The 24,880-nt window shown below is 40.5% G+C and overlaps 1 protein-coding gene across 1 annotated transcript in view; it reads right to left on the reverse strand.

The window, feature by feature from the left end:
- Window positions 1-2,845: 2,845 nt before the first annotated feature.
- REPS2 (RALBP1 associated Eps domain containing 2) overlaps window positions 2,846-24,880 on the reverse strand; it is a gene marked incomplete at its 3' end in the record, with an annotated part of 48,107 nt that continues 26,072 nt past the window's right edge. Inside the window, exons 12-14 of the mRNA XM_010164878.1 lie at window positions 20,929-20,971; window positions 18,223-18,359; window positions 2,846-2,910 (exon numbers count right to left, since the gene is read on the reverse strand). Coding sequence (XP_010163180.1) covers window positions 2,846-2,910; window positions 18,223-18,359; window positions 20,929-20,971 — 245 coding nt within the window. The remainder of the gene's footprint in view (window positions 2,911-18,222; window positions 18,360-20,928; window positions 20,972-24,880) is intronic.

Consider the following 24,880-nt stretch of genomic DNA (forward strand, 5'->3'; position numbering starts at 1 on the left):
AGCAACCCTGAGCAGAGAAACCAGCCCTGCTGCTGCTTCCCCATAAACTGGCCATTGCATTGCAGGATCCCAAGACTCAAGCCTCTCACATAACCCTCTGCATCCACTGAGCTCTGGAGTCAAGGCCACAGCAGTATGATCTCTTAAGTTTTACCTTGTGCTCCACTCACTCAGGGATACAGTCGCTCTCCCTCGTTATTCAGCTGACTGCACTATGGAGGCAGAGTTGGATGTGGATATAATTTAATAAGTTTGTGATATGACTAGAGATGTCTGGCACACTCTGAATAACCAGTGTTTCAGTAACTTACCAAGCTTGATTACCTTGGAGGTTCTGACAGGAAAAATAATGTTTTCCTAAAGGTTGAAACAAATTCTACTAAAAACAACAGCATCCCCAGACCAAAGTCAAGGTGCCATTTCTATATTGCTATTGATTAAGCTCACAGGAGGACTTCTGCTCCACTGAAATTTCATACCTACCCCTTGGTACCTCTCTTTCATGCACTTTGGCCTTTACATCCTAAGAGCCCTCAATCTCACTCTAAAAAGCCAGCTGGTCCAGGCTGCTTTTCAGCCATCCATAGAAAACTCTAGTCCTCAGAAGAAATTATTTCCCACCTCTCCTCCTCCATCAACCAATTTCCAAAGCTGAGCCAAAATAATCACACCACAGACATACTTACATGGTGCACAGCCACCTGAAATATGCAGGGTTTGCTTAATTTCAAAGCTACATTTGTCATTCTCAGTGCTTAACTGCAGGCATATAGATAGCAAAATGTTGCGGCAATAAAAAAAGGATTTTCAATAACATGGTTGAAAAATAAATTAAAACAGAAATTTAAGAACAGTTTGGTAAATCCTGAAATGGGAAGAAGCTGAATGTGCCATTTTAGCATCATAGCTTTTCTTCAGTTCTTGATCTTGCTTCAGTTTTTAAAGCAGATCCCTCCCTCCAACTTCTTCTTGCTCTTTAAATCAAGGGCCCCACTGGACTAATGTAATCCATATGCTTAGTATTGCTTACATGCTATTCGTAAGGGTCAGTTCAGCTGAATTATAACTATCACACATACTTCCCTACTGTCTGTTACCTTTATCACAGAAAGGCACACTTGAAGATAAAATAAACAGAATGTGACAAGCGTGAAGTTTATTAGGTTTTCAAGAACTGGTATAACGTATATTTTTGCTAGATGTCAGAACAAGAATATTTTTATGAGATATTTGATTAAATACCTTTAAAAATAATCCGAAATAAATTAAGTAAATACAAGCAATGCATGTAAGCAAAGCCTCAGCTCTATATTCATTACTGCATAGACATAGAAGTAACTTTTTTTTTCTTCTTTCAGAAAACAGACTTTGTATTGGAGGGGACTGGATCAGTATTTTCACATGAGAATCTTATTTTGTTTATCATTTTAGAAAAGTCCTATATTCTGCATGGCTGAATGTAAGATAAGCAGCTAGCTGGTTCAGTATTTGTGATGTGGTAAGAAAGCTGCTGACCATCCATAAATAAATTAACATCTCTCCTCACTGCCCTGCTGAGGAAACACAAATCTATCACAGGACAAGAAAATTAACAATTAGCAGAAACTGCTTGAAAACAATGGGGTTTTTTCCCCTAAGAATGGGATTTGTTGTATTTACTGCTTTTCCCAATGGCAGTGAGAGGGCTTGCAGCGCATGGGGCCAGCACCCTGTGGCAAGTCCGAGCAGCAGGAAGGAGGGACCAGAGGAAGCCAGAGGGAAACACAGCGCACCAGGGAACGTTAGACAAAGCAGAAATGTGATGGGTGCACTAAGGAGCAGTAGGGCTAATGCCAGTGACTCAGGTGAAGCACACAAGTTCAAACCAGCACGCTCTACAGTCCTGGAGGTAGAAACTAGCTCCACTCAGATGCTAAAAAGGGCTGGGGAGAGGAAGAGAGCCACGAGCTGCTGGTGGAGCTGGGGGTGGCAGTAAACCTTTTATCATTTCTATCATAAGCATTGTGCAGCAGGAGGTGTTCAACAGCAGATTCTTAAGAGTAGATCCAAAACTCAAGTGAGGACTGTTTCTGGTTCAAGGAGAGTGTCTCACCAAGCTTTCCTATGTAATGGGCTGTTAGCCCCCCTATGGACTTGTTTTCTATTATATGCTTCACCTAAAGGAGTAAAATATGAAGCATACTGTCACCTAAGACTTAATAGAGCCAACAACATAAAAAGAACAAGACACTGATCCTCTATAATTTCCTAAAACATTAAGAAGTATCTGGACGCAGATACACAATTTAGTCAATTTGCACTGTGCTGTGGTTGTATGATGCTCTAAAAACAAACAAACAAATACCCATCCAAAAAGCAAAACAAAAATGCACCACTAATGGTTTGAAACTTAATAACATAACTGACATGGCATTCACTTCCTTTCAGCATTATTTTTTAAACCCATGGGTGAAATATACTCTTACATGCTGTGGCTCCCTTAGCAGATGCCCTCAGAGCATTTAAAGCTGGAGAAGCAAATAGCAGGTATCAAGCCCATGCCTTTCAGGCATGAAACTCTTATTAATAGACTAGCCTCACTAGCCTTTAATTTACAGTTTTTTCTAGTGCGTGCATGTCAGCTCCACTACAAAGAGATTTAATTAGTCTGTAATTTGACATTGCAACACAGCGGCTAGACAGACCAATGAAGAAGGACATGTATGGAACTGCAGAGCAAACTGCAGCTTTGCATTAACTGGGAAGCAAGAACAACTGCCCTGTCCAAGCCAACTTGTGCTAACCACTGCAAGAGTAACATAAATAAGTGAGTAATACACACCAAAGTCTAAACGTTTGTCCGTACCTGAGATGCAGAAGGTCGAGGGGGCAGTGCAGGTGGTGGTGGGGGCAGCCAGCCAGACCTCACAGCTGAACAGTGAGAAAAAAGGAAGAAAAAAAAAAAAAGCGCCACATTAATTCCAAATAAAACCAGAATTAATTTCCATGATAATTCCTAGTGAAGAGGCAGTGTTCAACATTTTAATAAGAGAAACCAAACTTGATCCTTATTGAGCAAAACCCTGTTTGAAATAACTTCATGAGTAGTGAATGAGTAGTGATTTAATTGCTGTAAAAGCCCACAATGTTATGATAAAAAGCAGAGATGGAAGCCAGTCAGCCACAAAAGCGGTAACTAAAGCAATCCAATTCTTGTTAAAGAACACCAGAAACACAGTCCACTTGTCCTTGGGACTTTGCTCTTTGTCATTAACATTATTGCCTTTTTTAAAAGTGATGCTTTAGCATCCAACGTAGACATTAGCTTTCACTCCAGATAAAACACACTATGTGATGGAGTTCAGCCTTAAAAAGAAAGCATCTGCCATGGAATTAATAGGACAAAAGCCTCGATGAACCAAAAAGAAATCCATTTCTTTGGCTTTATGTTTTGTATTTGCATATTATTGCTCATTGGAGGTATTTTGGAGGGAGAAGGAGAAGTAAGGGGAAGAAGACAAACCCTCATGGCCAGTTCAGGTCCCTTCAACATAACGCAATGTCAGCTTTTAGTTTGAGCCAGCAGAAAGGGACGGTAACAATCATGTAGGTCCAGCCACCGTGTTTCTCAGTTTCCTCAAAATACCTAAAGCCCATCATGGGACAGAACTACAGGACAGATGATGACTTCCAAATGCAGCTGCAGAGAGGAGGACTAGGCTAGCACAGAGACACCAACCAGGACTGGTGGGAGTCCTCAGGTGGGTAACCCTCCCCAAGCTCCTGTCTCACTGAGTGCTCAGCACTTGCACTGGCAGAGATATCCGACAGTCCATCCATCCTTGCACTGGTGGGTATTTGTATAGCAAAAAAAAAACCCCAAAAAACCCCACAAACAAAAACCAAACCAATATTCAACTTAGAAATGCCTTTTACCACAAAAATGCTAAGCAAGCAACTACATTTGTACTATTTTTATTTCCAATTATATTTGAAAAAGCCACAAAGACCATTACAAGCTTGTTACAGCTTAGCGATTTACATATTTTATACACCGAGTCTGTAAATGTATACGTGGTTGAAAATGTTAAGACAAAAGATATTAATCATTAAGGCCAACAGTGACATAAGAGTAAAAACATGTGGGTGAAAAAATTGAGAATAGCCACATTGACTATATACAGCTCCGAAGAGGCTTATAATATATTGGGGGTTTTTACATCTCCTGTATCATCATCTCTTGAATCAAAATGAAGCCCAGCATCATTGCACACAATGCCGAGGAGAGAGGTAGAACAACTAAAACCCAACTTAGGTTAAACATGGGAGCCACTAACACACTTACAGGTTAAGAGAGATTTGAAAAAAACATGGTCATTAGGATCCTTTTCTCTTGCATTTAATTAGTTCTGTTTATAAGGCCACTGCAATACCAGCATGATGTTGTCACTACCTTCTCCATCTCTGCTGCACAACAGAAAGGAACAGTGGAGCAAGAAACCTTCCTTTCCTTTAGTGAGAACTTCAGGTTATTACTTCATTTATCTGAGCACTGACAGTGGCTTTGGCAATTACAGCCAACAACAATATTTGAAACCACCATCTAACTCAAACACTAGCGCTCTGCAGGCCCATCAGCTGCACGCTGCCATAGCGGACAAGCACGTATGCTCAATGTCATACGAGTATCTTCAGCATCCCACCTTGTGGGAGCTGTGCTGCAATGCTCCAGGGAAGACACCTGTGTGCACCCCACCGTCTCACCTCTCTGTGATCGCTATCGGTGGGTGGTGAGCAATTGTACTGTGTATCACTCATTTTTATTTATATATATATATATAAAATTATCATTACTGCTTTAATTTTATTTTACTCCAATTATTAAATCATTCTTATCTCAACCTACAAGTCTCCTTACTTTTACCCCTCCAATTCTCTCCCTGATCCCCTGGTGTGAGCAGCTGTGTGGTGTTTGGTCGCCAGCCACGTTAAACTACCACATCTCGAAACACGAAGCTATGGAGTGCACTGCTACCACGAGCAGGGGGGTCCCTAGGAAGGGGCACGTGGGGCTGGGGTCAGTGGTGCTGCAGGCAGCCAGCAGCTCCCTTGGCCCTTTCCAATGTACAGAGCCCCCACCAGGGTTCAGCATTTTTGTATGTGCTGGCTTATGCTCCAGCAGGCCCTGAAAAGCTTTACTGCAAGAGCTGCATCCATGGAGAACTGGTCTCAACTTCAATACCAGAGGACACAATGCTTACTGTCCTTGCTCTCTGATTCTTCAAACCCAGTAATATACCTACAAAAGCAGCAGGATAGTCTTTATGCAGAAAGGTGCTGGGCTTGCTGAAAAAGCATCTCCTGAAGTGGCTGCACACACTGTGAAACCCTAGAAGTCTCTTGGGATTTGACCCACAAAATTTCAAAGGGAAAGTTAATTTTTCTGTAAAATAGTCAAATTAAAAAACAAAACAAAAAACCCCAAACAAACAAACACTAAAATAACCCACCCCCCAAAAAAGCACTTCTTCAGCTTTCAAAATACAACATATATGAATTTACCATTAAAGAAGTTAGATGCTTACACCATGTGCATTTGACCCAGTTTCCTCTTTTTAATCCTACAAATTCTAACTTAAGCTACTCATGAAATATTAATAAAAAACTGTTGCAGAACATCTTTGGCCTGTTAGAAGGAAATCATGCTTATGTGAGCACAATTGCTAGATAAAAGTTAGTTGACTTTTTGAGGACTCATAACAACTTTAAGAAAATCTCACTTTTTTTCCCCATAGGGCATTGAAAAAAAAAATAATGATAGATGCTGCATGCTTCAGCCTTCTCTAGTGTCACTACCCTAAAACAGAGCAATATTAACAGATACTCATAGGTTTTTATGTGTAGCAGCAGGTGACTTGTAATATTAGGCTATTCCAGACTGCCTGCCTTCCTGGGAGACCGACCACAGATCAGCTTGTGCTGTTAGAGATGGCATCACTACATTAGCTCTGAAAGCAAACCCACATATGGGGGGAGGACTGTTTCCAAAATGAAAGCAAGTACCCTGGGACTGAGCAGCAAACAGACAAATGTCATATTTCCAGGTGCACACCTCAGAGCTGGGATAAGCTGCATGTCATTGCTCTTTGAAAACAAGCCACCACAGCCTGCCCAAAAGCAGAGGGAGCTGGAGGGAGAGGGATGGTTCTCGCACAGGTTGCCTCGTCACTGAGCAGCTTGGTGGCATTCACAGCAGGGTGAGCAATGGACAGCTAATCTCAGAGACAGCACTGTGGAAAGGCCATACGGGTACCTTAGTAAAATAGTAAAATAGATTTAAGTATATCCAGCATCCATATCACACGTATTCCTGTAAATGAAAGCATTTTCACGCACTAGGTACTCTCACAAGGATAGCGATAAGGCTTTCAGTTCAGAAATCATAGTTCTTAGTGTGTCTACACTTTAAGGCAGATTATCAGCATGGAAAGCTTCCAGGACCATTTTTCTGCCCTATTTTGGCAATCACAAAGGTCTGATAGCACTAACAGGACACCACACTAGATAAAAAAAGCAGGTTTTCCAGTCTGAAGCTAGATTAATATTTTAAAACAAACCAGGCTGTAATGCTACACTCAAGAACAGGCTACGCCAGCCTATCTGGCCATGCTGCTCTGTCTCCAGCCTCCCTAGCACGCAACACAAACCCTCAGCACTTTCATTACCCACAGCAGTAAAAAAGATCAATCATGGTAACCATCCAAGTAGCTGCTTTACTTGACTTATTTGATCTAGGAAGAGGAGATCAAAGAACAGACATAAAATTATCATCCTCCTGTCAAACCTATGGGTCTTTAGCTCACCAGTCACAGCAGCATGGGAGGATGCCAAAATTAGGGTGGAACAAATTTGTGCCCTTGGGATCCTTTAGAGCAACCTGTAAGAGCAACATGCTGCACCTCTACCAACCAAGCCTAGTCACCTGTCCTCCTGTTTCTCAGTATTGAAGAAAACTGCCATAATATACTGATCTGACGGGTGCATGCTATTTTTTTTAATTAATTAATAATAGCACAGCAGCATATAAAACTACATTTCCTGAAACATTTCAATGTCAAGTACTTGATTTCACTTCCATTCTTTGCAACTGTCTTCCTTTGTGGTTTCATATGTCTGTGAAACTTCAGACAAGTTAAACCTTCAGGTGGAAAAAAAAAAAAAGTACTAATTTTTTTCATCTGAATTGAGAACTGCACCTTATCAGTGTCCTGAAAGAAGGGTGGTTTTCCTGGCTCAAGGGCCATTTTGTACCTTTCTAGCCAAACTGAAACTAGAAACTGCCTACCAAAGGAGGCTGGCCTTATCTCATGTCAAAACCCTACACATCTTTCATCCCAAAAGGGCACACAGAGTCTGGCTGCCCCTTGTATTTCAGCCACCATTCCCAAAGGGAGAAAGGGCCCTGTGTTTTTCAAATCACAAGGAGGGTGCAGTCCTAACCAAACCCAGCCCAAATCCAGGCTGCCCTGGATCTAGATGGCCTAAATGCAGGTTCTTGCTTCTGCTCTACTGCCTTACCACCACCACCATCACCCCTTCTGCAATTGGGTGGGGACCATCCAGGGACTTAAATTAGGGTTCCTCTCTAGAGTCTGGCTGATGTGTTTGATATTTTTCAAGTGGATGCTACACGCCAGCCCACAGCATCACCCCCATTGCTGGATCAAGGGGAAGGCTGGTTGTACAACAGCTTTACATCGCTTTACGCTGCTCCAGAGTGCTTAGCTCCCAGATCAGGTTTAACACAAGACCAATCAATTCATTTTATCAGGAAGCAATGGATTGGATCTGCAATACTGAAAACAGCTTGATTTAGGTAAGCCAACAGAATGAATTATTCTTCAGTTCCTTAGGCAGTTTGGGAAGCTGGCATTTTCACCCTTCCACTCTGAGGCTATTCTGGAGGGTTTTTTTGAGATACTTTTCCTGCTTCTGTTGCCAAAGGCAGATGGCAGAAAAGTTCTGTGTATAAGCTGGTTTCTGTTCACCTCTGTCTTACAAAACTTACATTCTTGTTCACTGAAATTGGTACTTGGCTCTCCCATAATGCTGATATAGTCCTCTGCACCCCTTCATTTATTTACATTCCTGTTAACAGCATTAATAAGGTGGATTGTGAAATAACTGGTTTTCAAGAGATCTGATTTATTACTTCTCAATATGTCTGTAGAAAGATGCAAAAAGACAATAATTTTTAAATCTGTAGCCAGGAGTGTAAATTTAATGAAGGATTCTAGTAGGGTCATTATCCAGGCATCTGTTTCAATAACTCTTACTAACATCTCTTCAGCAGGTAACAGCAATGCAAAAAAATTACAAAATAATAATAATAAAAATTTTAGACTCCTGATATTAATTTTGTTATCATGTTTGTAGAAAGCAGTGCCAATGCCAAACCTGGAGATAGGGCATGCAAGCTGAGTAATAAAATCTCTCTTCTTACAGTTAGTTTTGGGAACCTGCTTAGCAGCAAAGCTTCATGCATCACAGTGAGCAATACACCCACCTACTGTCCCAGGCACACTCTTGTTATAGGTATGTTTCATGTGCTTATCATACACAACATCAGACGTACCTCAACTGCATGGAAAGTACTTTCCAAGTGATTAGGAAAGACATAGCCAGCCATGAAGCATTAATGCTTCTGCACTATGAATTCGCAGGCATGTGACTTCATTTAGGAGACTGATGTGCTTATATATTTCATGGGTCGCTTTCAAATTAAACAAGCAAGACATCATTAAAGGTATTTCTTTATGATGTCATCTTTAATGCCCTATATATACAATTCAGCATGTTTCCACTGCAAAACTGATTTTTTTAAGCACCTATATTCTGTATTGTGTCATATATCCACACAACATCTATATTTTAACTTCCTGTCCCTCATTTTCCCTAAACCATTTAATTTTCTAGTTACTGTTTTCTCTACCCCTTCCTTTTCTGTGTGTTTCTATTTGGGGATTGTTTCTCCCTCCTTCCTCCAAACTATTCGTGATTCTGTTCCCTCTCACTTCACATTCAGCTTCATTCTCCACCCACAGGGAGGCACAGTCCCTCCACCTACCTCCCACAGATCCCTGTTGCCATAGCTTCTCACCTAGAAATTCCCCTGGGAGTGCTGGAGGCTCCAGCACTTGCCACCTGTGACCAACAACTGGAGAGCTGGGAAGAGCAATGGGCTACCCACTACCCCTCCAGTCCTACCGCAGCTCAGATTTTTCTTCTTGATGACATCTGCATCTCCAGGGTCTCCTCCACATGGGAGGTACCTTGCCCCCCTGTTCCACATGAGAAATAGAAGATCCTTACTTGTTTAACCTGGACTGTAAGCTCTTCTATGATGGACCAATATTTTTTCATGCAACAGAGTAACCCCATGTGGGATCATGAAAATAGGCCAGCCAAAGTCAGTGAGGCTGACAGGGCCAGTCAATAACATTTCAACCTTAAGAATTTTCAGTGGAAAAGTATTTGGATTAAAATTTACATTTTTTCAAGAGGATGAAAACAGACTGTAAGGCATTCCTCAGTCCTATAAAGACAAGAGCTAAGAACAGAAAAATTGGGAAAAAATAATTTAAAAGAACTTCCATTTACACAAATTGTCAAGAAACAGTTACACTTGAAAGGCTGGTAAGATTTACCCCAGTTTGCACACAAGTGCTTTCTGGACTCAGCCCTTAGAGATAGACATAAAAATTTTAAAATCTAAAAATGCAGAAATAAACTGAAACATCAGATTCCTATCATGTAATAACCATAGAATCACAGAATGGTAGGGGTTGGAAGGGACCTCTGGAGATCATCTAGTCCAACTCCCCTGCCAAAGCAGGTTCACCTACAGCAAGGTGCACAGGAAAGTGTCCAGGTGGGTTTTGAACATCTCCAGAGAAGGAGACTCCACAACCTCTCTGGGCAGCCTGTCCCAGTGCTCTGTCACCCTCACAGTAAAGAAGTTTTTCCTCATGTTTAAGCAGAACCTCCCCGTGTTGAAGCTTGTGTCCACTGCCCCTTGTACTATCACTGGCCACCACTGAAAAGAGTCTGGCCCCATCGTCTACACTTGTAGAAGGCTTCATCTGCCTCTACAGATGTTTTGTAAACCTCCTTCTTCTGACGGAGCTTCTCCAGAAGTTCCTTGCTCATCCATGCAGGCCTCCTGCCTCCTTTGCTAAATTTCCTACTCTGAGGTATGCAGTGATCTTGAGCTTGGAGGAAGTGTTGCTTGAAAATTAATCAGCTCTCTTAGGCCCCCCTATCCTCCAGAGCCTTAGCCCATGGGATTCCTCCAAGCAGGTCTTTGAAGAGGCCAAAGTTAGCCCTCCTGAACTCTAAGGTGGCAGTCCTGCTGACCCCTCTCCTGCCTTCTCCAAGAACAGAAAACACTATAATTTTGTGATCACTGCACCCAAGACAACCTCCAAATACCACTTCACCCACCAGTCCTTCTCTGTTAGTGAATAACAGGTCCAGTGGGGCACCTTCCCTGGTCGGTTCCCTCACCAGCTGTGTCAGGAAGTTGTCTTCCACACACTCCAGGAACCTTCAAGATTGCTTCCTCAACCATTCATCCATTATATGTCCTCACTATTTTCTCCATCCCATTCAACCTTAATTATGTCCTTGTCCAGGTGGGCAAAGAAATAAGTTACATAGTTGTAAACACATAAATCCTTCATAAAAAATTCTAAAAGGCTGAGAGGTCTAAAACTTTTCCATTCAAATCAGAGGGAAGACATTCATATTTTATTCAGCATAAGCTCAGTTCAGTGATCACATATATTCTGAATGGGAATAGGACTAGAAGAAAACAGCAGCAGTAACAGATCAGGAGCTGAGTGCCCAGAAAAGAAAAAAAAAAATCCTCTGCTTAAAAAAAAATGGTTTTGCAACATTTATGTTAAGAAAGCATTTTACAGTATTTTCATTGCAGTGATACAATGCTGGAGAACAGTATGAACAGCAGCTCAGTTTTGTGTCTTCTTTGGTTTATGCGTAAAAGACATTTTTAATTTAAATTGCAATTGTTGTTACAACCCTTACAACCAAAGATGTTAAATTAACTCTGCGCTCTCAACAGAATGAACCTGGCAACATTAGAGCTCTTGTCTACTGTGCAACATCGTCAGTGAAATGGCATATATTGCTGATGGTATTTGCCATTATCACTCTTCTAAAATAAAGGTTCTTCAGACTTGACATCTCCCTAATTTAATGCTTTGGCCTGATTAATAAACACCACCCAGTAACATGCAAGACAGCATAGTACTACAGCACAAGTAAAATCCAGCCATATTACCCAGGAAAGTAGCTGGATTTTACTAAATTAAAACCAATACAAGAGCAATTAAAGGAAGGGGTCCTGAAAATTAATTACTTAATTAAATTCATTGTGATCTAAATCCAGCATTAAAAAAAAGGACATAATTATTCTAGGTTCCCTTGTCACTTCAGCTTTGAATCAAAAAGTTAGTTGAGAAATCTGTATTTATGGTAACACAAATAACATAACCCCCTGCATAACCCCTTAAAAGCTTGCCTTTAGTAACTAAGACTTGCAGACAGCTAACCTCAATACATACAGATATTTCCTAGCAAAAACAATTAAGCCTAAAAGAATACAGAAGATAACACAGTAATCATGCTTATCTAGGTTAAGTTTGACAGGTTTTCTAGTACCCAGTTCCATGTGCCTAAAAAGGGAAAGTAACCTGCATTTGCTCACTAAGCTAAAAATATAATGTGGCTGAAAACAGTATTAGGGTAACTATTTGGACCCGTTTGTATCAAAATGTGTATGACAATGGAGCAACTATCATTTAAATTCTCCAAATAACAGAATAGAATCATAGAATGGTTTGGGTTGGAAGGGACCTTTAAGGGTCATCTAGTCCAACCCCCCTGCAGTGAGCAGGGACATCTTCAACTAGATCAGGTTGCTCAGAGCCCCGTCCAGCCTGACCTTGACTGTTTCCAGGGATGGGGCTTCTACCACCTCTCTGGGCAACCTGGTCCAGTGTTTCACCACCCTCATCCTAGAAAATTTCCTCCTTATATCTAATCTGAATCTTCCCTCTTTTAGTTTAAAATCATTACCCCTTGTCCTGTCACTACAGACCCTGCTAAAAAGTTTGTCGCCATCTTTCCTATAGGCGCCCTTTAAGTATTGCAAGGCTGCAATACAGTCACCTCAGAGCCTTCTCTGGGGAAGCCACGTGAGGAAAGGCTTAGTTTGTTCAGCCTGGAGAAGAGGAGACTGAGAGGAGATCATTGTGGTCTGTAACTTCCTCACAAGGGGAAGAGGAGGGGCACGTGCTGATCTCTTCTCTCTGGTGACCAACGATAGAACCAGAGGAAATGGCAGGGGAAGATGTGCCAGGTTTAGGTTGGCCATTAGGAAAAGATTCTTCATCCAGAGGGTGGTGGAGCACTGGAACAGGCTCCCCAGGGAGGTAGATGTGGCACCAAGCTTGACAATATTCAAGAAGCATTTGGACAATGCCCTCAGACACATGGGCATTGAGTATACATCCCAAGTGTGAACCTTGGGATTGTCCTATGCAGGGACAGGAGTTGGACTTGATCGAAGGGGGTCCCTTCCAACTCACAACATTCTATGATTCCCCAGGCTGAACAACCCCAACTCCCTCAGCCTGTCTTCATAGGAGAGGTGTTCCATCCCTCTGAGCATTTTTGTGGCCCTCCTCTGGACCCACTCCAACAGGTCCATGTCTTCCCTTTGCTGAGGGCTCCAGAACTAGACACAGTACTGCAGGTGACAATCTCACCAGAGCAAAGTAGAGGGGCAGGATCACCTCTGGATGGCACCCCGTCCCTCCAGCGTGTCAACTGCACCACTGAGCTTGGTGTCATCTGCAAACTTGCTCAGGGTGCACTGTATCCCACTATGTCATTAATGAAGACATTACCTTCTTTCCTTTCTTAGCCTCTTTCCTACACAATTACGGAATTGTTTTATTTGATACGTGGACTGAAAACATTCAGAAATACATAAAATTTGGCTGTGGTTAGACAAATATGAAAAACCAAAGACATCTAAACACACACTTACTATTCAGAAATCTGTGGAGTCTGTACATTCAAGGAAAGGTCGTGTTAATAGAATGAAGTAATGAAGATTTGATGAAATAAAGGAAGTAACAAAGAGCCTTCCTCTTCAAAGGTATGAAAAAGGATAAAATGTGATGCTGAACACCAGTCTTCCTCTAGCACTAACAAAAATTACAGGGTGCAGAAAGTCTGTACTGACTGAGTCTTATGATAGAAGTACCACTTTAAACTGTGTGGGAAATGTGTATATGAAGGAATATAGAAGCAATGTGGGGACACATTTATATCACTTACAGGAATGCTGATGCACAGTGATAAACCTTTTCCCTTTTTCTTTTTCTATGAACACTACACTGAGAGCAGGGGGGACGTTTTCTTGTTTGGCAGCAATCACTAGCCCAGCAGAGATAAGTAGAGGTTACACATCAGACTGTAATCAGGAAAACATCTTCCATAACAGAAAACACTGCACTTATAATAAAATGCTAGTGTGATTCCCCCTTACCAAGTGTGGTACTTTACACTTCACATTTCAAAAGAGAGAAAAAGCCAAAAAAACTAGCCCCATATTGCTGGATGAAACACCCCCAAAGGAGTGAATGCAGGTTACAGTCAAGTATTTGCTTACAAGCCCATGTAAGAAATGGTGCCTGCATTCCACGCGTTCTTCACTGCAGGGACAGCCGCAGCAGGAGGCAAGTTTCAAAAGCAAATGAGCACTGAAAACCTTCAGTCAAAAATTCATTTGTAATATGGCTGTTTTGATGAATTACACAGAGATATTCAATCATCCTTCCATATCAACATGAAACTACAGTTTTTATGACAATTACATTGTTTCATGAAAGCAAATTATCTTTTCCAAACAAGTACTCTTTGTTCTACAAAAATGTTAATTAAAAGTTATACAATTCAGAAATCAAACTGAATGGGAAATAAAATGTATTTCAGAGGCATCTATATCAATCTAACAAGACCCAGAATGCTGTCACTGCCTATAATTGCCCAGAAGTAAAGTCTTTAGCAGTTGCCGTGGGCAGAATATGTAACCAAGCAAAAGGCTAGAAGACAATAGATGTATTTCTGGGTTTTACTACTTAAGCTGGGACTTGGCCCGGTCCCAGAGTTACCGCAAGGCAGACCCTAGCTTACTGCTGCCATCGAGGGTAAAAGGTGGTTGTGGGTCTTGCTGCAGGACCCCAGCTGGCCAGCAGACCCCACGGGCACGCTGCACCGGGCTCTAAGCTGCGGCAATTTTGACTCCCTCGATATCTGCTCCATCACTCAGATCACAGGACAGACAGAAGGGAGCATGAGGAGCTCCAGAAAGCAACCAATTCTGCAAATGACCTTTGTGAACAGTGCAGGAAAGCTTTGTGGGCCACAGGCTCCCAGGTCTTACTCTGGGAGCTCTTGGCTTGTATCTGACTAGACAGTGGGCTAGAGAAGAAATGAAGACATAAACCAGGTCACGTTACATATTTAAACTGACATTTGTGTTTCTACTTAAAACCTGCTGTTGTCTTTCCAGGAATGCATAAAACCCAGCCAAGTATTTTCTTATTATGTACATGGGCCAAATGCCAGAGATTATATATTCAACAAAAAGAAATACATTGGGAATCTATCAGTACTGAATTTTTATCAGATGCTAATGTAAAGACTATATGATTAAAAAAAAAAAATAGAAGAGATTTCTGTCTCTTAACATCTCATAACAGAAATTCACATATAGACATTTAAGAAGGTGGGGCCTTTCAATAAGTTCTCTTGGGTTTTTTTATGATTTTCCTAGGTAACACTAGTAACAGTGTCCCAGAAGAGTGCAGCTATGGAGGATGAAGGTACCTCCTTCAAGAGCAGTTATGTCCCAATTCAACAATTTTAAAGATTGCTAGACATCCCAGCTATCATGGATAAATGTTCTCTGTGTATATTTGCCAGGAGAAGAGCATCATAAGATGGTGGCAAACATGATACAGCAGCAGTAAATGAAAACCAAACAAAAACATCTCCCCATAGAACAGTGCTCGCAACAAGGATCTGCCACAGTCTTTGGCTGAATTTACCAGAAGAACAAAGATTTTTCATTTTCTGCCATTTAAAAATTAAATAAATTTAAAAAATGCTCCAAACCACTGATGGCTTTACAATTAAAGAAGTGATACCTGTGGACCAACATGACCAATGAGGAACTGAAAATAAAACTCAATACTACTGAGCACTCCTTTTCAAGTGTGGGAGTAGATTATCTACCAAACTCACAAAATCAGGATTATTGCTGAACAAGAATTAGGAGGACAAAAACTAATGTACTGAAATGGGATTATTCTCATCATGTTGGATATATCCTGAAAGCTGTTAAAATGGTCAGTTTTACTGTCTGGTTTTCTGTACTGACATTAGGCAGTACAGTGGTGCTAGAAGGGATAGTCATTCCAGCTAATTTTTGTGGTTCAGCTGTGACAATGAGGTTATTTTTGACAACCTAGGAAGGAAGGTAGGTAGGGAGAAAACGTAAAGCAAAAATTCATTTGAGAGTACATTAAGACAGAAAGTAATCAACTGACCTGTGGACAGAAACACATCAGGTTTGATATTTATGCCAGGCTGTATTGTCCCAATAGCCAAGAAACCTAAATAGTACATTGCCATCACGTCATCTGTATTGTAAATCTGTAACTGTATCATCTGATGGCAGATGGAAACTATTCTAACTTAATTTTTCATGCTGTCAGCAGAAATAAGAATATAGCTTGTTATTACACAACTGTGTGCAATTTACTTCACATAAACAGGCGTATACACTTTCTTTTCTACGTGGCTCTTCAGTTTAAGGTGAAGATCGATCCCTGTCTTCCTACAAACCATCTTTTTAGAAAGTGCAAAGTGCACCTCGGTAAAGAGTTTGGCTCCAAAACAATGACTACTCCCTGAGGAAGAACTGTCTCCAGATGAAAAAGGCTTCCAAAAATTATGAGACTGGAATTTCTACTGAGAAGTAAAATCAGCAGGGAAAAGGATGAAAAAAAATGAGGTGATCAAAACAAGAGAAGTAGAAAAAAAGCAAGCAGCTGTGTAAAATCACATTATCAATAGGATGTTGCAGAGTAATGACTATTCAGGGCTTAATGACAGGGAAGAGCTTGCACATTTCTTCATAGAATGAAGAACTGAAAATATGACTTCAAATGGAGACGTTTTACTTCAAAGCAGAGAAAGGTAAACGCACCATGGTACCTGGGTGCTCTGGGATGGGTTGATTTAATCCCCTCCTGATGATGCAGATTTATTTGCAATGGAACCCTTTTTTTGGAGTGGGCTACAAATTGTTTAACAAGTTCTTCCTTGAATTCTTCAAGGCTACGAATTTCTCCTTATTCTTTCCCATTGAGTATTTACATTTTTGACACAAAATAGAACAGCTTCATTAGAGGAAGACAATCACCACAAATATTTAGCATTACCATCAGGGGACATTTAAGAGGGCAAAAAATGACAGGCCAACACCCTGCAGATACAGGAGAAAGCTGAACCTCTGGGAGACCTTCCACATTTCTGCAATTATGTAGCACACTATACTTCAGGTTTTGTCAACCTAGAGACCGTTTTTGTTCCAATTATAAATAGCCATAAATTTGAACTAAATATGATGAACAGTTTTAGGGTGACCAAAGCACTTTCTTTCTTTCTAAGCAATCGACTGCTTACCCCTACTTAATTGCCCCATTTCCAGTGAGAAAATTCTCCACAAAGTACTGATAGGACTAGTTATCCTTTCCTGTACTCACTATAACACTGTCAGTTTGTTAAGTCCCCCAGAAGAAATCATTATGCTACTTCAAAAGTAACAGCGACTTTCAAAACGATAGGTTTCAAAGGCAAGATGTTACTTTTCATTCACAGAATGACTTCTTTGAGAATTTACATTCTCCTTTCATTTGTGTTCCAAAAGAAACTTAAATCCAAATTTATTTCCTTCCAGTTATACTTTTAATCTGGATTCTGAGAGGAATTGCTCCCTTAGAAAATGTGTACTTGTCTCTGTTTGGGGTTTTATATTGTTGCATAATGAAATCAAAATTGGAGGCAACAGATCCCTCAACAGGAACGACAGCCAAAGATGAGGAATTGCTTCTCTGTGTAAAGCAGAAAAAAGTTAAATGTTTATTGCTATTGAATTTCACTGTTCAGCACACATAGCAGGACTCCTGAATTCTGTCTGGTGTTTGCACAAAAAGAAGTCCCATATAGCAAGAGGTGAAACTCTGTTTTTTCTACTCCAACAACTACATTAGAGAGCCCAATTAAAATATTCCTTGACACACTCAAACTTTGGCTTTCTTCTGAAGTTTAAACACGACCATGTTTAACCTAGTCCTTGAATCAGATGATTGGTGTACACTGCATAAAGCTGTGGTCTGGTTCAAGGACACTGCTAAAGCACAGCGATGGTGGGCGACTGCTGCCTGGAACAAACAGCTCCTCTTTCCACCACTCACTGTGCGAGGCAAAAAGACTCCTCAAACACTAACATGCTGGAGAGTGGTTTTCTTTCAGTTCATTCCAGCTACTATTCTCCATTTTCTTTCTCTCCCTTCAACATGAACCCATGTCAAAAGAAATTACCCTTCCTTTTTACTCAGAGAATGGTTTCTGATTGTCCCCCACGCATATGGAAGACTTCAACATCAAAAATGTTTGCACATGAGAAATTTCATTTTCTCCCAGTTTAAACATTAAGGGTTTTCTTCCTGCTTCTGAACTACAAAAATTAAATAGTAATAAAAATGAAAAATATTGTAGTTACTGATGAGAAGTGTCTAAACAGCCAGACTAGTTTTAGAGTCAGTGATGACAGACTACCATATGTTAAGCATCCCATTATCATGCCAGAAAATGTTATAATCACCTTAATTATTGCAACAGTGATTTTTTTTCCCTCAGTGGCAATGTAATGCAAGAAAGTGCAACGTCTTCTGTTCCATAGTGTATTACTGTCTATAGCAAAGGCAAGCATATGCACACATTGTCAAGCAAACAGATCAAGTTGCCAAGTATGCAGCTAACCTAAATGGTCTGAAAAGAAGGAAAGAAAGCAAACTTTACCTTGTGTGTTTTGTTGAAATATTTTGTTCAGATCCAAAGAGGAAGCTCTGGAATGTGATTTCTGTGGCCTTGGAGGCGGAGTAGGGGGCTCTTCTCCCTTTTTCATGGCATCTTCTATTGATGTGCTAGAATAAGACCTAAGGAAGAACAGGGTATGGAAAAAGCAGAAAATATTTTACTTCTGAAATTCATTTTAAACAACTGCAGTGAAGAGTATCTAAAAATACACTGATCAGAACTCAAGTTCATGGTGAAAATTCCTTGCCCTACAGACTAAAAGTTCCCCCTTACAACAAGACAGATTTGCCAGGACCTATGTGTCTGGGGAAAGGAATGGGTCACACTTATAGAGCTAGTATTTTTTTAAGGTCTTTTCTATTACAGCTTCAGGCTCTTCTCATGTAACTTTAACTGCCAACAGGATAATTGTAACAACTATTTTGAATAAAACTGAGTAAAATTCTGCTCCCCCCTTTACAGTTACTATTGCATTTCCCAGCTGCGAGGGTAGTGTTTATACAGGTACAGCTTCAACCTACCTCTGGCGAGTATACATTTTGTAGTTTACAATATTCTATTGGAATTAATTTTCATAGCAAATTCCACAAAATACAGAAAAACTGAATGGCTCCAAAGTGACAAAAGCTGGTCAAATATATGCGTGAGTACATCCTTCCCTGTCCTTCCACATCCCATTAATCCTAGTGCGGTGCATTTGCTAAGAATTTTGATTTTGCTGAATAGCGTCCAATATTTTTCAGCTGTTGCTGTTACCAGTTTTTCTGCAAGACCGAGAGCTTTGTTCAAAATGAGCACTGACAATGTGAGATGTTACACTTACCGTAACACATTACGCATGACAGGCAAGCCCAAAAACACATTTGAGTAGAACAGAAATAACTCCCACTAATGGGAAACAGATCTTTTTTTGCCAAACAGGCTGTTAGAAAACAGCCTTTAGCAGGATAGACATTTGGCAATGATGATCCTCTGTTACTAAACATAAACTTTAATAAATACAGGAGTTAAAGCCATAATTGCTTCAAAATTTACATGTGACACAAAAACCTCTGCTGATGCTTAATTTTTTATCTTGTTAGTGTTTTGAATTCCATAGCCTGACCATATAACACCTAACCCAACTCCCCTGAAATAAATGGGAAAGCTTTGAATTAGGATCTTAAGGTTTTATACTTTTACTTTCCCTATTATGCAGTGTACATTTTACTTGCATTAAAATTGTACAAGCTCATAGTTTGAGACTTAACTTTTTTTAAAAGATTGAATAAGATGGCAGCTACCAGGCAAAAATATGCCTGCCCTAGCAGTGCCAACATGGAGCCCTGTGACAGTGAATTGTTGTTGCTTGCAGTAGGCGGACCTGGCACCTAAAAGTCAGTTCAGAGCCAGCAGCTAAGAATCTGCACAGCTTAGGCTAGAAAGCCAGGCTCCAGAGCTGGGAGCTGTAACAGACTCAAATCGTAGCCTCTGTGTGATCAGGCACACCTGAAGACAGAGACCAAAGGCCATAGAGCCCTGCAGGCTACGCAGGACAAGCACAGCAGAAGGTCTGAGTTCAAGGATGTGCTCAGGAATCTTTAGTCTCAACTCCTGCATTGAAGTAGTGACATATCATCAGATGTGAGACGGTCAGATGTGACACAGCAGTCACATTCAAGTGACTTTTTTCAAACTTGTTTAAGCATTTGCTATTTTGTGCATTTTTGCATATTTTATACATATTTACAGAATTTCCAAATTTTACAAGTTTTGCATATTTGTAATTTATGATTCAGTAACACAGGCAAAAAAATTTAAAACAGTATGAAAACCAAAAAGCTTTGGCTAGCAGCAGAAAAATAGCACACAAGACAGTTCAGCCTTCCTGGATGTAGGTCCTGAGAACAGAGGATTTCAAACTTCATTCATCAAGCTTATAGCTGGTCCTCTCTTATTAGCAGGCTTTGACAAGCTTGTAAGCAGGGATCTCCTAATTATATTCTCATTACCTAAGAAAAAGAAATGAAGCCCTCTAACTAGCATTAAAAAAAAAAGTTTGAAGGTGAATGCATGATACGGCTTTACACCTGAATGGTGAACAGACAAACCCAAGACATAATCCATTTATACATAAAATTTTTTCACAAGTTTCCCTTTTTCTCTCAAACACCCAAATTCAGCAGGTGTCATTTGTAGCCCACAACAGTGTAAGTCCATAAGCCCTTCCATCACACACCAACCAGCCATAGTCAAGCACACCAACAAATGGATTCATTCACTCACCCACATCTGAGCTACTGCTGTTTCTGTGGGAGCATGGACTGTCTCCCTCCATATGCAACCACTGTAGAGGTTTCAACAACATAAAATTGCTGAGAAGGTTCCCTGCAATGGGGTGGTCCCCACTCTCCCACCATGACACCCTGGGGCAGGGCTGGAGGCAGTCACCACCCTTACATGGCAGTGAGGCTGGGCAGACAGGCAAAAGTCCCAGTACCTTCTGCCCAGAGATCACAGGGCTCCAGGCAGTACTTATGTAGGGTCTATAGCTTAAAGATCTCTCCTGGTAAATCTTTTATCTAAGCTGGACCTTCAGTACAACACTAATTAAAAAAAAAAAAAAATTAAAAATTCAACACCATTTCCTACATCTTGTGCCTAACACCAGAGGTATCTCTTCTCCTGAAACAGCAATTAAAGCAGTACCTGGATCGTGGTCTGGCTCTAAGTACATTTGATTCCTGAGCAGCTGAAACAGAAAAGAAAAAAAGAACTGCTAAAACATCATATTTTAAATAAATGCCTTTAGCTGCAGGATCAGTGTTCATTAAAAATATGACTGTTGCAAATGTGGATGTGAGAATGTGCTCATGTCACAGGAGCAATGGAGATTTATTTTCACTTCTTCCCCTTTTTTTCTGTAGTGTGTAAATGTCCCAAGAATTCAAAAGCCCACGCGTAGTCAGACTTTCACCTTTAATTTGGTTACCAGGACACAGGTAAAGCAATAGGTCTGATAGCTCTGATCTGTACTCCTGGATGCAGCTGTGACAAAGCAACATAAGGAATAGCATAAACTTTCTACAGAAAACACCTTACTCCTAGTCTAGATATCTGTTAGTTGTCCTGCTTCCCAAAGCACAAAGGTTTATGTCCTTCCTAAATACTTTAACTTATTAGTACATCTTCTTACTAGCCATAAAAAAGAAAATGAGCACATCAGGTTGAGACTACTTTGACATTGGGAAGGAAAGATATTTGAAGGCAGAAAGCTTTACAGTCTAAGTGTTGATCAAACACAATTCTATCAATGTAAAAATCAATTTTTTATTTGGATGAATTCCAAATATCCTGCCACATGCAGGTTTTATGTGATAGGAAAACCACAGTGCTGACTTAACCTTCTCTGGGAAATTCCTTGAGGCTGTTCTTTGATTTACACAGTCTTTTTGTGACTTTTCTGTTACTGTCCTTACTAACATCAGATAATTTTGACAAAATATATCTCTGTGATTGCTTTCAAATTCAGCCCACTGAGATATCCTCAAGGTACTACAGCAGCACCAATGATCGCAATGTACACACAAAGTGAATCCTTGTCCTTTTTCCATTATTATGCTAATCAAGGTACAACACTTAGGAGAAGTAAGCAGCTTGAGGGGGAAAAGAAAAAATTAATTCTCAGAGTTTCTAGCTTCCCTCAGATATATGCCTACTTCCAAGTCAGACATATATCATCAGCTATTATATAGCACTACCTGAGGATACAACAGATCCTCCAAAACAGAGAGCATAAGCTAGCTGGGGTAGCAGCTGACAAATACTGACTTTTTAATGGCTTGCACTGTACTACTGCACAGACCCTCCATAGGAGGCTTGAAGCTCACAGAAGACAAGTAGCAGCATATGGCACATGTATAGCCACACACTATTCCTTTATAACAGAAACTGCTTTTAGGGTCACGCAGTGCTAGTTGGTGCTTTCCATGGAATAAACCCAAATGCAGCTGGTAGTGACACAAACAACCACTTATAAACCAAGTTCTAGTAGATTACTGTCACCAACAAACTGGCTCACAGTCATTCCAGATTTCTGTGCAACAAACTCATCCAAACAACTGAAAGAGAAAGAGGGAATTATTATTAAAATATTCAGTAGTGATAATCGTCCCCTCCCTCTGTGTCAAACTCCAGAGAATACAACTTCAGACACTGCTTCCCTACAGCCATATGACCCAATTTTTCCAATGCTGAAATTACCGATTATTAAATTACATGCACAATTATTAAATATATTCCACTTAGAAATAGGAAGTATAAATCCTTTCCAAGCTAAGCCATGTTTAAGAACCTTCAATTTTTCCTTCTTTTATAGAGAGGAGCAGAGTAATTCTGTTCATACTTCTTTTAGAAAGCCTTTAGTCTAAAAACCTGCAGGTAAAACTGACATTCAAACTCTCCAAGGACATCTTGTTGAGGTAAACAGGAAAGCACACAAGGAAGAGAGAATCCCGAAAAGCCTACTAATAAAAAATGATAGCAATAGAGTACTACTGCCAAGGATTTTCTTTTAAGCTTTTGAAAAATCAGGAAATTCAAGGCTACAATTACACAATACCCAGACTTAGCTTTATCTTTCAAAAGAAGTAGCATAATATATAAAAAAAAAATTATAAAACAGGGAGTTCATTATTAGGACATACAAATAATTGTGGCAGGACTTCCATAAAATGTGCAGTTATTTTGGCATGCTCACTCTGTGTGTACTTTGTGTTTGAAGTGCAGGTTTAGACATATACACAACATAATCATTCAAGATGATACAAATCTATTTATCCAGTTCATTAGTTTTCCGTATTTCTACTGCTATGGATACATAAGCCTAACTTACATGAAACTGATAAAAAAAAAAGCTGTTGAGTGAGTAAATTAATTACATTTATTATTTTAAAGTTTGAAGGATTCCTGGAGTAGTAGAGCCTGATGAACTAAACAGCTTGGTCTGCACTAACTGAAGTCATACACAATCATGAACTCTTATTTATTAATTCACAGCAGAGTGTGAAGGTTCCCATTTTGGGTGTTTAACTGCTCCCATGCTCCTCTCCCAATACAAATTCATTTTAACATTCCAAAAGATGCTGATTCAGTAACTTTTGGCTGTAGCCTTATACCTTCTACTCAGTTGGTGCCTCCTTGCTTTACAGGCTGAAGATTTGGTGCAAAATTATACCATAAAAGGTGTAAGTATTCCACATGGTTAAGGAAAAAACCTGAAAAATTCCCCACTAGTCTAAATCACTTCCACTGACTCATCTCTTAATGGTGGCCTAGGCAGAAATGTACAACTTAAACACTTGCAAATTTGGCCCTTAATCTTTTAAAAGTCTAAGGCCAACATTGATCTTGCACTTAGGAGCCTAAATAAATGGGTCGGATATTTGGAGAGGCTAAGCATAAAAAGTTTTTACTGACTTCAGATATCGAGTCCTTCTGATGGCAAAGAAAACTTTTCCATAATGAAGCATGGCAGTATCACCTTTCCTGACTTTACATAAACAGCCCAAATCAGTAACTGAAGAAGGATTTAAAATTCCTCCTGCTTCTTCCCAACTGAGTTTTCTTCCTGAAGTTTAATTATTACAATGACCTTTCAGAACCGTGACCATTTCTGAAACAACCACTCAACTACTGTGCTGTATCTAGTCAACTGCACAAACATTTTTACTTTTAACATCAGTCTTATCATAGAATCATAAAATTCTATGGTTGGAAGGGACCTTTAAAGGTCATTTAGTCCAACCCCCCTGCAGTGAGCAGGGACATCTTCAACTACATCAGGTTGCTCAGAGTCTCATCCAACCTGACCCTCAATTTTGCCAGGGATGGGGCTTCTACCACCTCTCTGGGCAGTGTTTCACCACCCTCATCCTATAAAATTTCCTCCTTATATCCAGTCTGAATCGGCCCTCTTTTAGTTTAAAACCATTACCCCTTGTCCCCTCCTAAAAAGTTTGTTGCCATCTTTGTATAAGCCCCCCTTTAAGTACTGAAAGGCTGCTATAAGGTCTCCCCTAAGCTTTCTCTTCTCCAGACTGAACAAACCCAACTCTCTCAGCCTTTCTCCATAGGAGAGGTGTCCCAGCCCTCTGATCATTTCAGTGGCCTTCCCCTGGACCAGCTCCAATAAGTCCATGTCTCTTCTGTCCTGAGGAAACCTGAGAACATGGTTGCTCAAACTCTTAATGTGCAGGACATCAAGGGTGAAACCCATACAGTAACAGGAGTCGTGACGATGGGGTGAAACTCTGCCACCATCTCCCTTGCTGTACAAATACAGTAACAGTGCTGGAGGAGCATGGCAGCATCAGGAAGACCTCCATGACTAGGAGACGAAGGACATGGGGAAAAGAAGTTGGTGGCAAAGGAGATGTGCAGATGACAGTAGGTTTTTTTTCTAAGCAAAGATGGAATTGCTGAATTGAAAATAAAACTCCCTGGGCCGCTCCTGGGCAAAATGGGAGGGGAGAACAGAACTGAAAGTCTCACAAACACCCTCCTCTCCCCCTGAGAGGGAAGTGTGAGAGTGTGTGTGTGTGTGTGTGTGTGTGTGAAGGAGAAGAGAGCAAGACTGGAGAAAAGGAGCTGAAGATAGGAA

The sequence above is a fragment of the Antrostomus carolinensis genome, unplaced genomic scaffold, assembly GCF_000700745.2.
Source record: "Antrostomus carolinensis isolate BGI_N321 unplaced genomic scaffold, ASM70074v2 scaffold6633, whole genome shotgun sequence".
Classification (NCBI taxonomy): Eukaryota; Metazoa; Chordata; class Aves; order Caprimulgiformes; family Caprimulgidae; genus Antrostomus; species Antrostomus carolinensis.